At 39.3% G+C, this 16,116-nt stretch overlaps 1 protein-coding gene across 1 annotated transcript; it reads right to left on the bottom strand.

The window, feature by feature from the left end:
* Nucleotides 1-14,281: 14,281 nt before the first annotated feature.
* Nucleotides 14,282-15,800, bottom strand: LOC149035828 (uncharacterized). The gene is made up of 2 exons (XM_089192162.1): nucleotides 15,670-15,800; nucleotides 14,282-15,041 (listed from the first exon to the last, which is right to left on the bottom strand). Exons 1-2 carry the CDS (start codon nucleotides 15,688-15,690, stop codon nucleotides 14,619-14,621), a joined length of 444 nt encoding a protein of 147 aa, XP_089048288.1. The 5' UTR covers nucleotides 15,691-15,800; the 3' UTR covers nucleotides 14,282-14,618.
* Nucleotides 15,801-16,116: the final 316 nt, after the last annotated feature.

The following is a 16,116-nucleotide window of genomic DNA, read 5'->3' as shown; positions in this document are numbered from 1 at the left end:
ATAATCGCACAATCAGAGACTTTTGTTATATGTCTAAAGACCGAAAGAAAGATGACTTCGATCGTAAAATCGGACGAAATCTTTATTGCTTTAAATCTGGCCCGTAGAGCAGGCGTAATGTTGACGGGCGAGTATTTAGTATTATCCTGGTAAAAATTAGAGCTGCAATCTCTGATTTTTACAGCTGCAGAAGGCTGGGGAGAGAAAGAGATTTGTACCAATGGGGTGAGCGACGGTCAAAAAGAAAGAGAAGGGAGGAGTAGGGCAATGAATCAGAATAACCAGTGCTCCTCACGTGGATCGGTCCATACTGTTCTCTACTATGAAGGAAAACCAGAGTAAAGGCTAGTTTAGACTTACAAGCGCTGTAACGAACATTACTCGTTGACACAAGTGGGGTCTGCACATACTGGGCATGCACATTAAAAAATGGCGAATGGAAGGAAGTCATACGAAAAAGAAAGCAAATTCAGTGTTAAAGCCGAGTGACTTGTTCACAGTAAACGATGAGAACTATACCAACTGGAAACTAGTGCTTCAAACAACTAAGTTCTTTTGTAGCCTCAATATTCGTTACTTCATTACTGCGAAGATCGTTTCCATATTTCCGTCTTTGTCCGCAGTTCAAATATATGACTTTCATGTATTCACAGTCGTTTATTCACCACTTTACGGGTTTATTTGGAACCAACATAGTGACAAGCTCCCAGAAGGCTTGTTAGGTCAATTGATGGAGCGCCGCACCGGTATCGCAGAGGTCATGGTTTAAAATCCCGTACAGGCCTCATTTTCTCTACTGCTCAAGTAGTGTTCATTACTGCGAAGATTGCTTTCATGTTCAAGTCTCAACTCTATTTTCAAGATGTGACGAGGAAACCGTGATTAGTCTAACAACGCATTCTTTGTGTGCTAGTAAGACGCTCTCTGTAGGTATGGAGGCATACGCATAAGGTAATGGAAAATTACATTTCTTTTATATGTGAGGCCCCGCCGGAAGACAAGACAGTCTTAAATTACAGAATAGACACAATCGTTCATTCTCCTCCACGAAAAAATCTTTACTATCAGGCGAATAATTTATACGTGTATCTTAATTTTCTCTTTGCTAAATTGACAGCATTAAAATTTTCGTCATTTGCTAACGCATGTGGGAAGTATCACAGTCATATATTGCGCATTCGTCCGAAGGGGGAGGCATAAAATTCGGCATTGAAGCACGATTTGCAGGCAAGTCGCATCTGCACATAAGTTGAGAGCGCGCTTAACATTCAAATTTCTCTTTTACTGACGTGGCTCTGTTTGATAGCGCCATATTGTTGCTTATAGCCCAATCTCGATCAGTTAGATATTTCATAAAATACAATGGGTGACTTCATAATAAAGACAAGGAAAACTTCCGAACCTCAATGCATGATTTTGCTGAGTGTTTTGTAATACATTATGTATGGTTGTAACCTGCAATATCAAGGTTTGAAGTAAAAATTGGTCTCTTTCCTTCCCTTGAAACAGTTTGTGTCGAATTAGGGGTGTGTTTATGATCAAAACTATTTACACAGTCCTTTAGCATGAAGAATTTCATCGAGAGCCCTTTGTAAAACAGATGCGTAATGTTCCTCAAGGCCTGCTGTACAAGGACCTTCAAAAGCTTGGAAAATCAAAGAAAGGATTCCAAACAACTTACTCATATACTGTACTCTATAGGATGGATTTCGTGCCATGTCAGATTCGATGCCACGATTTACACCGTACTGAATAGTTGGTATGTTGGCCACTAAATGAGCCATGGTCCTAAGCTGTGGGTCGTGGGAAAATGCAGCAGTACCGTTACAGTTGGACCCAGCTTGTTCCGTTGGTAGTGGCTGACTTACTGGTACTATTTGATGACTGCAAGCTTTAGAGCTTCTCACCAAACAAGGGAATTTCTGAACGCATCGAGAACGCGCAGTACTCTCTTCCATACAATTATGTAAGCCAGGGATGTGTGTTTCTGATTCGTTTCCAAGACCCTGCATTTCGTGGTCCCAACGATGCGGTTGTGATGCGGCAATCGGTTCGTCTTGAGGATCATTTTTCCCATCCAGTATGGCATGTGCACTGCTCTCTTCAGAAAAAAAGGCACCGTTGGAATCGTTGTCATCAGCAGGTATCTCCAGTACCCCTAGAAGGTCTTGCCACATCAGTTCCCTTTCATCTTCATTTGCAGAGCTCTCCATTCCACTATTTTGGAGCACGACGGTCTCTCCTCCAGACCTACGTTTGCCAGCTCGTCTGCCCTGTGCATTCATCTTCTTCATTTTAGAAAGCTTGGCGTTGATGCATATCGGATGAGGGCAGTCATTATTTGAACAAGGAATACAAGCATCGTGATTGGGATCTGCATGCAGGGATTTTTCAGCCATAATTCTCCGGCGCACTCTCTAGTGAAAGAATATTTATGTCAATTTCGTTCAGAAATTCCCTTGTTTGGAAGTGTTCTTAAAGTGGTCTAATTAATGGAATAATTATCTGGGGAAATACCTATAAGACCACTCTTCAACCAATTTTCATTTTACAAAAAAGAGCCATGCATGCCATACGATTAATTACCTTTTCTAGATTTGATGAGCACTCTAGTCCTTTATTTAAATCTGTTGAAATTATAAAATTCTTAGACCTAGTAACTTTTCATTTAGCAATCTTTATGTATAAATATCATAATCAATTATTGCCATCAGTCTTTAGTTCTTTTTGTAGTAAAATTTCGCAAATCCATTCCTATAATACAAGGCTTGGTGCAAAACAGTCTTGTTATCTTCCAAAAGCAAGAACAAATTATGGTATATTCAATATCAGATTTCAAGGTCCATCAGTATGGAATTCCATTGACGAAGATATAAAATTATCTTCATTGTCTTTGTTTAAAAAGAAAGTAAAGCAGCAATTTATCAAAGATTACTAGACATTGTATTGTCTGTGTAACTTTAAAATGGAAATAATACTGTTTTGCAATGTATGAATTTTAGTCTCTCTAATATACTGGTATTTTACCTTTGTGTGCGTTTCTGTATCTCTTTGTTTTTGTGTCCCTGACCTAAACATTTAAACATCTTTTCTTTCAACTGGCTGCCTGGCATTTTTAACTCTTAGGTTATTTCGGGCAGCCAGCGCCCCTATCATTGCTTAGGGTTAGCTTAGGTGTCTGTACTATTATTATAAATTTTTCTTTCTTGTATATTTTGGGGTGAAAAAATAAAGTTGTTGTTGTTGGTCAGAAATATCAGCTATTTTTAGAAACAACTGATATTCTTATTTTTCGTCCTAGGTTGAAATTTTCGTTCCTCGACTTTAAATTTTTAAAAAAGAAAACAATTGCAAAACAACACAAGATCATAGATGGAGGACGCGAATAATTTCCGAAAGGGAAAAGGATAGGAAAAACTGGAGAATAGGAAACTTCAGATTTTACATTACACACCCGACAATTGACAATTTCCTACACTAAAAAAGTATCACACTTAGCAGTCTGTCATCACTGTATTTAAATATCGGCCGTTACGGTCCCTCGTGCTCTCTAATCTCCTACTTAGTGCCTATGGAGGTCAACATTTTAACCACGTTTTCGGACAGTTTGTTGATCTAATTCTGTTGTGCCGAACTTGCTAAAGAAGGATCGATGTTGATACTTTAAAACATCATACAAATCAGTTCACTACTTCTCCCAAATCGCTAAAAAAAAAGGGCGGATGTGGAAGAGGGGGAATTATAAACTAACTAAAAACTATGAGAACACATTCGCTGATCAGTTTGTTTGGATCACCATCTTTTGCTGCCGAAAGCCTGGCCATTAATTCACCTTTTGGGCTTTACCTTTCACGTGTAGTGTCACGTAACTTTTGATGTCAACAAACCCCGAAAGTTCGGACATTGAGTCGAGCTCGCAGCATATGTGTCCAGACTTCGGCTTTAGAAATTTTTATTAAATAACTACCCACTTTAAAGAAGTGTTCTTCGCTCAAAATTGGCGTCTTTCTTTTATCATTTTCTGATCGTTTATCAAGTAAGTAGTCATTTCGCTGCCGTTGAAACAGATGCGAAGAATGTTACAGGAAGAGTTGCGGCATGGAATAATCGAACTAGTTCTGTGTTTAGTGATGTATCTGATCAGGTATTTTCGGGGTGTTGTGTGCGTAGATTGTTAAATAAAATTACTTCTGTTCGAAAATTAGTGCCCAGGAATCGCCGTAGAACGTGAGGAAGCCTTAATTCCCACACGAAATTACGTATCTGGGTGTGGATTTCCTTAGCTGATAAATATACCGATTTTTTTTAACATAAGTAACGCAAGTGGGAAATTCTGCGAAACTCAGAACAACTTTCAAGAAGAGTTAAACTTAAGAATGGCATATCACAAAGTAAAGTTGACTCAACGCAATGAGTGTGGCATAGCTTAAAAAATATCTACAAGAACGGGGGATTTCAGCATCCGGATACTTGAAACCTCGTTAATGAAAATCACCTCCGCAGTCGAAAAAATGGCTGTGCCAGTAGATCCAAATTTCGAAAAGGCGACGCCACTGCTTTAGACGAATTAATAATTCATAATATGTTAATACCCAGTCCATTTTTCCTGGAGACTGTTAACAATTTTAACGAGTCGCCGCCGTTTGGATTGTATGACATTTTTAATAATTTGATTTTCTCTCTTGAACTCATCACTGGCTCTACGCTCAGATTTAAAAGGGCTTTGCCTACTGCGTATTCCTCTTTCGATTCACCAGCTTTGACGATCAAGTGTCAGAACGGTTTTTGCCACTGATCGTTCAAGGCAAACTTTACTGCACCTCTCTTTGTCTGCTTCTCTTTCGCAAGATGCGTTCTGTTTACGATTGAGTCGCGACGTCTACTCATGGTATACATATTTATCCCAAAGACAAAACAACGATTTAAAGAATGACTGAATTAACTTACCCTTTCTTTACTAACTAAAGCAGATATGGGATCAGGATCCTCTTCTGTTGGCCCATTTCACCGACAAAATTTAGACTACAAACGTTGCTGTCCTTCGTGCACACAAACTAGTCACCTCGATGACATAACCTTATCCACCTTTGCATTCTCTCCTTTTTTTTGTAACTGTCCCCGGAAAATGGAAAAACTTGACCGGGTCGCCGTTAGCGTTTCTTACCCAGGAGTTGAGGTATCATGAATCGTTTCTGCAGTTACCATAAGCACATCTCTTTGTCATAACCATTATGTTTAGGTATATACTTACTACACAACTGCAATCGGTTAGGTTCATAGAGTTGAAATCGGCTATGTCTTTGGGAATCAAGGCTTCCTCATGTTCTACAGCGATTCGTGGGCACTAATTTCTTGTCAGAAGAGGATTTAACTGACAATCTACGTACTAAACACCCCGAAAATACCTGATCAGATACATCACTGTAGAACTGTATGCAGAACTAGTTCGATTATTCGATGCCGCAACGCTTCCTGTAACATTCTTCGCATCTGCTTCAACGGCAGCGAAATGACAACTTGCTTGACAAACGATCAGATAAATGATAAAAGAAAGATGTCAATTTTGAGCGAAGAAACGTTTTTCGAAAGTGGGCAGTTATTTAAGAAAAATTTCCATAAAAAAAGCCGAAGTTTGGGCACATGTGCTGCGAGCTCGACTAAATGTCCGAACTTTCGGGGTTTGTTGACATAAAAAGTCGCGTGACACTACAGATGAAATTTAAAGCCCAAAAAGTGAATTGCGGAGTATCGCATTCATTTCAAATTTCCATAAAACTGCGTTAAATGTTGCTGGGTGTCTGAGGGAATTTTTTCTCAGTGACTTTGTGACACTCTATGGCTTAAAGAACAGTACCGTATTAGAAAAACAGATCGCTTACCATACAAAATTTATAATAAACATACGCTTACCTTTAAGTTCCCGGCGCTTCTGCAGCTGTTTCTAGCTGTGGCTCACTGAACAAATTATTAAAATGTGAAACAGAGTTACAAAATTTATGTTTTTATTTTTGTGGGTCGTTAGCAAAGAGGGGGTGTTAGTCAAGACACCTATCATACAGCTTTTGGATACGTGTCAAAACTGGTTGAGCCTAGAACTTCCACAGGAACCTGCGCAAAAACCGTCATTCCTTTTAAGGATATACCTAAATGAATAAACATTTGCGGAAACGAAATGTAGGTGTAAACTTTTGAACGCCACTTGTGGTTTTCAGTTATCTATGTTTTATTTTTTTTCCTACCAAAGTAAACAAAGTTTCCGCGGAAGGTTTTTCGGCGCATCCGATAGGAACAAATATTTCAAGCAAAGCACTTTGAAGCAGGTGTGTCCAGTCCTTTCGAACGGTACTAGGATCTTGGAAGACAGAGACGAGGAAGATTTTCATCGTATTCTGTCTTAGTACAATAGAAAATTCACAACAAAAAGAAAGAAAGTCGCAATTCCTAGATGGTTGAAAATGAGTCGATCCGCAAACCTATTCAGACCCTAAGGAAAACGGATGCTATTACTAGACTTCATTTAATCAAAAAAATGAACGAGGAGAAAATCTGATAACTCTTAAAATTACTTTATCGAACGGGCACGAACGTAAACAGTAAGATCTGTGGAGCCACAGCAGGTAGCAATTACTTCTCGCGAAAGAACGATCTAGACAGACGTCATAAGTTACTCTTGGGGCATCTCAGAAAACGAGACTCGAGGAAGGGAGGTAATTAGGAGATGGAGATCGGAGATGCTGGCACAGGTTTTCTAGTGTGGGAGGAAGCTTGGTCAAAAATAGGGCCTTTTTCATGAAAACGGTATGCTAGGAAAAGGAGAAATTGGCAGCACGATGGCGATATTTTTGTGGTAATTTCTTCTTGCGGAAGAAAAAAATGATCATACCACACTCGAACTGATGCTAGCTGTCTTCATAACATAACTATAAATAGAGAAACATTATCGGTACCTGTAATAATAATAATAATAATAAAACTACTTATATAGCGCTTATCCAGTCCTGTTCTAAGCGCTTTACAAAAATATTAAAATATCACACGTTAAAATAATATTAAAAGTAAGTCTTAAGTTAACTGATGTCTAAGATATAGGCGTTTGACATGGATAATAAAAGAGATCATACATAAAAGTAATTTTTAAAAAGATGAGTCTTAAGTTTACGTTTAAAAATATTTAAATTGTCACAAGAACGAATGTCATCAGGTAGTTTATTCCACAGTTCAGGAGCCGAAACAGCAAAAGCTCTATAGCCATAGGACTTGAGATTAAAGTTGACAGGAGTCAGACGCAATGTTGAAGACGAACGGAGCGTTCTTGAAGTTGAATAACGGCGTATTAGGTCTTGAATGTAGACAGGAGACTGCTGGTGAAGAGCTTTATGGGTGAGCAGAATTATTTTGAATTTAATTCGCTCAGAAATTGGAAGCCAGTGTAGGTCGAACAAAACAGGGGTGATGCGGTCGAATTTACGAGAGCTGGTAATAAGTCGAGCCGCCGCACTCTGCACTGATTGGAGCTTTTGGATAGCGTATTTGGGGACACCGTATAAAAGAGAGTTACAGTGATCCAACTTGGAGGTTACAAAGGCGTGGACTAGAGTCTCAGTGGTCTTAATGGATAGTAATTTCCTTATACGGGAAATGTTCCGAAGATGATAGAAGGAATCGAACCTCAGACCTTAGCATACCGCGAACCGATGCTCTATCACCGAGACTCAATGAGGAGCCAGGCTATTGCGAGGTTCATATCACACGCTTACGACATATTGTTGGGATCAGTATTGTCGAAAACGTCATGTTTAAGTGCCTATGACTTGGAATTTCTTTTGGCATTTTTGGTTGATAGCTGTATTCAGAATTAGAAGTAATCGATTAAAGCGTCTAGCAAGTTCACCTTGACCATTTTTTGTGCATTGAAAGTACGATTAAAAGGCTCATTTCCAACCTTGATGCAACGCGGTCGTTTGTTTTTGTTTTGAACCACCGCTTTTGTTTGAATAGCGCCTCTGATTGGTCAATTATTTTTACTTTGTCACTTTGTCTCAAAATAGCTTCTGCGTTTTCTCCGATGAGTTTGGTGAGCTTGTCAAAATAATTCTGTTTAAGACAGTTCTATACGTTTTAATCCGGTATGGAATCAGATGAATCCATCGATTTAATACATTCCCGGGCAGTAAACGCTTGTGGATCGGTTGTTGCTAAAGAGGAATACGAAAATCCTTGCGAGCATTCCGAGAAAGGTGAAAATGTTGATCCACCACGTTTTCAAAAAAATAATGATACGTCAATTTTTTTTATTGAAGTTTGCCATCCTTGTTAAATAGGACCAAGGGTCAGTGTGAAGTTTCCTGCTTTTGTTTGAATAGCGCCTCTGATTGGTCAGTTATTTTTACTTTGTCACTTTGTCTCAAAATAGCTTCTGCGTTTTCTCCGATGAGTTTGGTGAGCTTATCAAAATAATTCTGTTTGAGACAGTTCTATACGTTTTAATCCGGTATGGAATCAGATGAATCCATCAATTTAATACATTCCGAGGCAGTAAACGCTTGTGGATCGGTTGTTGCTAAAGAGGAACTCGAAAATCCTTGCGAGCATTCCGAGAAAGGTGAAAATGTTGATCCACCACGTTTTCAAAAAAATGATGATACATCAATTTTTTTTATTGAAGTTTGTCATCCTTGTTAAATAGGACCAAGGGTCAGTTGAAGTTTCCTGCCCGTGGAGAGGAGCTTGCGCTCGAAAGAGTGGGCGAGGTTGTTATCCATGCAAAGCAGCAAATAAGAATTGTAACGCAAACTGTCAGTGTCGCTGACATTCCTGCAATGAAGTGACTAAACGTCCGACAGCCGGACGCGGTCTTAAAATAATTAAACGTCCGACAGTCCGATATTTTTCCATATTTCTCTTCGAAATCTAAAAAATATTCATACGAAAATGTTCTACCTATATTTACGATCCTCAAGCGCTTTCGAACTTGAAGTTTCTCGCTAACCCTGAATCCTGTGTGAGAAGCCATCCAAGCGCTTGACATTTTTCAATTACACGGCTGGACACGGTCCTCAAATAACTCCATATCTCTCTTTAAAATACAACAATTTTACCTTGGAAAATATTCCACCTTCATTTACAATCCTCGAGCGCTTCTAGAAAGTGAAAAAATTCGAATGTTGTCCATTTCGCCGACCTTGTACACAGAGTGCGAAGAGATCCAAGCGTGACACAATTTTCAGCGGACACTACCGGACACGGTCATTGAATAACTAAACGTCCGGCAGTCTGATATTTTTCCAACTTTTCTTTTTGAAAAATACCAATTTCTATTGGGAAATATTTTATCTTTATTTAGAATCCTCAAGCGCTTCTAAAAAGTAAAAAAATTCGAACGTTGTCCTCTTCGCCGACTCTTTTCACAAAGTACTAAGAGATCTAAGCGTGACACTTAAGGCCTGTTTACATGGAAGTGGGGTGTTGAAGGCTTAAATTTAATAACTGTCCTAAATGTAACAACATTTGGTCCTAAATGTAATAAAGTCCTGAATGTAATAACATTTAGTCATAAAAGTAATAAGCCTCCAATGCAATCGTTGAACTCATTCAGTGCATTGGTCAGACAATTTGCAGACTCGGATATATTTTTTTTGTCTTTCCATGCCTGAATGGACCTTGTTAGCATGCACATTTTGTTTCCCAATTCGGGCTTCTAAAGGGTTATTACTTTCAAATTTCCGAATATCTTCGTGAGTATATGAATATATACTCACGAAAGGACATAACTGGGACAATTATGTTCTCTTGATCTTGAAATATATGCAACAAATCCGAAAAACGGATAAGGTATTGCATGTGTCTGCATCAAATTATATACTCAGTGACGTACATTTAACAGGTGTAAATGCAAAGAAGCTGCTGTCCAGCACATCATCACAAATCATCGGCTAAGACTGCCAATCGCAAAACAGACATTTAACAAAAATCTGGAGCATGTCATGAACGAGCTCACCGACGCAAATGTTTTGGTATCGCCCGCATTGACCCCGCGCAAGAAACTTACAAAGTTCATAACTTTTGGACAATGTCGACTTGTACATAGAAGAAATCAAACGACCCTCTTAGGTTTATTGTGCTACAAACACAGTTGGCTTTCACTCTCGGCTCTCGAAATAAGTCATTCTTGATTCTTATAAAGCGAAATCTTTCTCTATACAATGAATCCTTTATTGATTAAGCTAAGAGAAAATAAACTCTCTTGACCAAGCTTGTTCGGTCAAGATGGCTGAATTTAAGCCTCGTTTTTTTTTTTTTTTTACATTTTGCAAATAAATAAATAAATAACTCGGCCAACATACAGGCTTTCTGACCACACGCTTGGTCAATAGCACAGATGAATATATTTCATGTAGATCCAAACAAATCTGGCAAGGGAAGTCAGTACAAAAACTGCACTTCCGAGCCCGGAATTTGTCGAACGTATAGGTCTGTGGACTTCCTTTTCCTTGCAATTCGGCTCATGCACAGGCGGCCCAAGCTCTAGCCGTGAGATGATCATCTTGCGCAATAACAGTCATGGCGGAATTATAAGAATTTGTATGGGAATATTTACGACCGCTCTAAGGAATAAAAAAATACGTCAAATTCTCAAAAAAAAAATATGTCACCTTACTTCCACAGTGTATTGCTTGTTATCTGACCGCTTACTTTGATGAAAAGAACGCATTTTAGCGAGTTGTCCATTTCGAGGTTTTCAACGTTCATAAGAAAAGCCCAAGGCTGAACACTCTATTTCCGAACGCCCGATCTGAGAAGCGAAAACTTCCGACGCAAAATGACCGGGCGGCCACAAATCCAACGCAGAATCCAAGCACATATACTGTAGTTTCATTTCAATTCACTGAAAACTCAATCTTCCCCGTACAACTGACGCTAAGCCGCAGTTTGCTTTAACAATTTCCAGTTTAGAGGTTTCTAACAGCCCGCGTCCACATCAACCTTGACACACGACCCTTGAAAACCAGCTAGGTAACCTTGCCTCCTTTTTAAACTGAGCCTCGCCGAGGACCCCACCGTAACTTGGCATGCAAGATGATCATCTCACAGCTGGAGCTTGGGCCGCCTGCGGTTCACGAAGTATTAACTTCAGCACTGATCATACAAGAATATCGTCAAAATCTGTTATACTAAAGAGTCTAAGCCAATGATTTAAAGAGAGCTATTGGTCAGCGTTCTAAATCTTTTTACGTCTGTCAATTTGATGCCAAAAGCACATCAGTATAAGGGTTTGTAGCCAATGCTTCTCAACGTAAGTCTTTAGCAAATAAAAAGACGCTGATTAATATCAGCGAGCCCGCAATATGTCATGAATATTGGTCTTATGATTCTTTGGTGCAACAGCTGTCACTTTAACATCTCAATGTGGATGTCCGCTATAACAACAATGCACTAGCGCAGTTCAGCGATTGCATCGGAGGCTTATTACATTTAGGACCAAATGCTATTACATTTAGGACTTTATTGAATTTAGGACAGTTATTACATTTAGGCCTTCAACAGAGGGGGAAACCAGGTAGGTGAGGTAACCCGCCTTGCCGTGGTCGAAAAATAAAATGCGTTTACATACAATCTTACGTCCCCGGGGTGCTGGGGTGAGGTTTCTTGAGGTTGTTGTTACGCTTGCAATTAGGGAGTTTGAGTAGAGACGTCCCAAGCTCATGTCTCGAGAAAGACGAAAGATTAATTCCTGGACATGTATGTATTTATCCATGAAAGCGTCACGCGTTGTGTTACGCGGTGTTAGGTTACGCGAGGAACCATTAACTTAGTACGTTATACGAAATAGTTTGAAATATTGTCGATACACAACGCTAAATATTCCGAAATGTGAACTTTTTACACTCCACTTATCATGTAAACGTGATCAAGATAAAATAAGAAATTATATGGACAGGCGGGTTACGCCACCAAGGCGGGCTACCTCACCTACCTTTGGTCCCCCACCTCCATGTAAACAGGCCCTTAAAAAAAATTTTTTTTGGTTTCTTACCAGACAAAATTCAAAATACTGCAAGGAAACTTTAAAACGACGAACGGCGAATGTATTAACTGTAAAACAGTTGACGATATGTCTAGGATGGCTCTTGAAAAAGACGATTTTAGAAGGTTTTCTTCCAGGTAATCTAGGAATTTCGTGTTACAAGAAATTAGGTCGAGGCGCGCGTTGCATCAAGGGTGAAAATGGGCCCTTTAACGGCCAAAAAGTGTCCTCATTAAGCACGCGGCCAAAACGATCATGTTACATCGTTGTGACGTAGAAAACTGTGAAGACACGTCAGCAACTATGATGGAGAAAGGAAAAATTTGGAAGATAGGACAAACGTATTGCGTGGTCGGAGCGCCAAACGATATTAGCTACCAGAATAATACACATATACCAGGTATTTTCGGCTGACACGTCGCAAGCGAAGAATGGTAAGTTCCTTATTGTTCATATGTATTTCACGCGCTTAAGATGTGCTCATACCGGCCTTTTCTTTCCAATGACTACATTTGCGCTTTTCTTATCGTATGAAAATCCTACCAGTCGTAGTTTCCAACGTATTTTGTTACCAGAAAAACATAATTTGTGATAAAGTTCAAGCCCTTTCCTGAACTGGCCGATATCCTGTTGCGTGAACAGTGCGAAACTTCTGGCGGATACTGGCATAAACACAAGCTCGAAGGGGCTGTGTATTCTTCTAACCTAAGTCTCCGAAAATAAATCCCACGAGCTATCAATTCCCCCCTGCCCTCAAGAAACTAAAAGTAGCAACAGTGACAATGTCAATGTGATAACAGCACTCCAACGAGATCAATAAAGAAACAAAAAAATGTATTGAATCAGATGGTAGCGAATCCAAGCACTGTGTGAAAGACGAATCTTAATTTGCCATACTGATGTCAATTATTTGCCATTGAGCGAAATGGGTCATATGGCAATGCTGCACTTAAACTAAAAAAATTTTCTCCATTAAAATCTCTATTTGAGGTTAAATTGAATCAGATAAACTCGCTCGTTTTCTGTTTGACAGGCTCGACGATCAGAGCCTCAGCCTTTGCAATCTTTGAGGAAAGGAGCAACTTGCAAAGAAACTCCCGATGACTTCTCGGCACAAAATCATCGTGCCTCGTGATATAGCCGACTCTTTCGTCGTCGAAAGTTAGCTTGTGGTTTGCTAAGGGAATCATTCTACAGCAACGAAACTCTAGAGCACTGACCAAGGGTAACCTTCGCCGCACTTGGTGCAAGGGAATAAAATGTTATGTCAGCAAAAACGAACACAGCTACCCATTCTTAACATAGATATCGCCATAGAAAACAAAACACAAACGCAACAAACTAAACATTCAGTCACGGGAGTTTTTTGTTCTGATCTTGACCTGAACGCCGCACGCGAGAAACCGTCTCAGTCAGTCTTCGTCGAAATCTTCGTTTGATGCACGCGGTTCTCCTTCTTAGGGCTGAACCGTACTCGCAACTTCCATTTCTTCTTTATTACCTAAGTACGATGTATCAAAACTCTCGGTAGAGCTTGCTGAAGTTAGGTAAACATCGCTATCGGACATTATTTCGAGAGTATTTCAACGCTGACCGATACAAAATTACAAGAGGTTTGAGAGATTTGTAAGTGTCAACGGAGAGTTTCCACAGTTTTCCACGTCATCACTCGCTAATTTGTTACCAGTCCACGGGACACTTTAAAGACAAAATAAGAGCACTTTAAGGCCCGAAAAAACCGAGTTTTATGTTATTTGAAGTTTTTCTTCGACCGAAATTGGTTTATACATATGATAAGCTAAATATTTAGGCAAAAAAAAATTTGCGTCGTCGACACTTTAACCGAACTGAAAATGTACCACCTTTTCTAATCTGTTTGTAATTAACTGCCTCTAGAAGGTATCATCTGATTGGTGAATCAGTTTCCTTAACTTATGTTTTACACGTATAAGCCTATTAAAATGTGCACGTGAACTCAGAAGAACGACAAATGAACTCATAGCAATGAAATGTACTCAGATGAAAGAGCAAATGATAGTTCTTACACTGATCTGTACTTAGCTAGTCATAGCTAAAAAACAACACTTGCGGTACTGATTGTACTTCGAAGGCAACATGAACTCACAATAATCGGCGAACTCTTGGAGGGAAGAAATAGCTTTAAAGAAAGTCAAATGACCACAGCGATAAACCATGTATTTCTTTTATTCTTTTGTTTCATATTACTTTGCAGTTTCTGCAATGCTCATATTTAATTTTTTGGTGCGAACGGCTTTAACGAGTAAAATAACGCCCAAGCTCTTGGGCATTATTTTTTTTGTTCACAGTTTTACTGGTTGCAAATCGTTTCATGTTATCAACATAAACTACTGTAGGGATTGAAACAGAGACTAGAGGAGATGATTGAGGCTGATATACTTGGAATCTGCGTTGATATCTGTAAGCGGTAACAGTGTTAATGAGAGGTTGATTTTAACCGGTCTTGGAGGATTTTGGTAGTCATTAGGAAATTTGCCTGATCCTTCTATAAGGCTCTGACTGGTCCTCGACTCTTCTTCATCCACGGTGACATCATACGCAGTAACAAAAAAGTTCACGGATCATAAACGAACGCCGTTGTAAGTTCTACCACGGTCCACATCCAAACTCTTTCCCCTGTTCTGACGTCACAGTCTTGAACCAGACCCTTGAGTGAATATCGCACTTCGCGGCAGGAGGATGTGCAGTTAGGGCAAACAGCTTTGGTCAAAAATCGAGGAAAACGATTTGGGTCGTCATCTAGGCCCCAGCTCCAAGGGCACCTTGAGGTACCTGGCAACTGTACAGTGCCGTCACGGGTAGTTTGTCTTGAAGTTCTAGGAGCTGACTTCAAAGTGGTAGCAGTCCTTGAGACGAACATGAAATGACGGCGAAGACGTTTGAGTGTTTTTTGAGGAGTTAGACTGGAAACTGTTGGGCATGAGAAAACTTGAAGGGACCACGAAGTTACGCCCAAAACAACAATCACGAGATAAATCTGACGAAAAAAAACAAAATCATTTTCAATATTGCTTGAAGCTGACTCGAATACCCATTTCTGTTCTCTATGACTACCACGATATGAATTCTCTCTCAAAATGTTAAACTTCGACTTTTTTGAAAATGACTTCTTTCCAGGACACAAACTTTGTAGCCCAACTTCACTAACGCTTAATTACTCACTCAACAATCAAAAAGAGGATGGCAGGTAATCTGATGATCTTGTGACGTTAGATTTAATGACCAAAACAAACAATGCGCACAGGACACAGTAAATAGATAAGAAAACTGAAATATCATTTCTTAAAAGCTTATACGTGTAGGAAACTACACAAGGCGAAACTATAAAAATAAAAGAGAAGAGTATACGAGTATCGTACAATCATAGAAGAGAAAAAAATTGGTTTTAGTAAAGTTTAAATCAACTTCAGCGAAGATGCTTTATTTGTTGTTATTTTTGCATCTCAGTGGTGTGGAAGATAGTGCAAGAGGCCAACTTCACACTAGAACGTCAAGAAAAACTAATACATTCCTAAATTATTCTTGAAATTTTAAATCGCTATCTTTGAAAAAACTATTCGAACAATCCTGGCTGAGGAACTATTATTTAAAAATAAAACACTTACTTTGTTAAAATAGGAAGCCATCCTCTCCCTCTTTTTGAGTTTTTCTTGTTTTCTTTGTCACTAACTGAGAGGCCTGCACTAACAGCAAAGTAAGCTTTTTCGACTCCTGAATAATATGGCAGTGAGCTGTCTTTTATATCATCCGTTTTTCCCTTGTGTAATTAAATTTTGTCTTTCTTCATCCTTTCGGAGCACTCCCACGTCCAAATATATTAGCTAACCTTTCTTTTCTCAGAACTTGCGTTCCAGAAGCGGGCAACACGAATTGACTTCCCGACTATTTTTGTAGTCAGAATTTACCAATATTTTTGACCTAGGGGCTAAAATAGAATGAGACGCAACGTTATATGTAATTTCTCGCTATATTGTATCCCTTTTGAATTGATAATTACGCGTTACACTATGGAAATATAAGGTTTTTGGTTTCCACTCTCTCCTTCCCATGTG

Source organism: Pocillopora damicornis, chromosome 13 (assembly GCF_964200805.1).
Source record: "Pocillopora damicornis chromosome 13, jaPocDami1.2, whole genome shotgun sequence".
Lineage (NCBI taxonomy): Eukaryota > Metazoa > Cnidaria > Anthozoa > Scleractinia > Pocilloporidae > Pocillopora > Pocillopora damicornis.
The sequence above is the reverse complement of the archived record's forward strand: the minus strand, read 5'-3'. Positions and strand labels throughout refer to the sequence as shown.

Coding starts and splice junctions, on each gene's coding strand:
- LOC149035828 (XM_089192162.1), bottom strand. CDS start 15,690: ATGGCTTCCTATTTTAACAAA. Junction 15,042..15,669: donor TGGCTTCCTATTTTAACAAA/GTAAGTGTTTTA, acceptor TTTTTTCGTCAG/ATTTATCTCGTGATTGTTGT.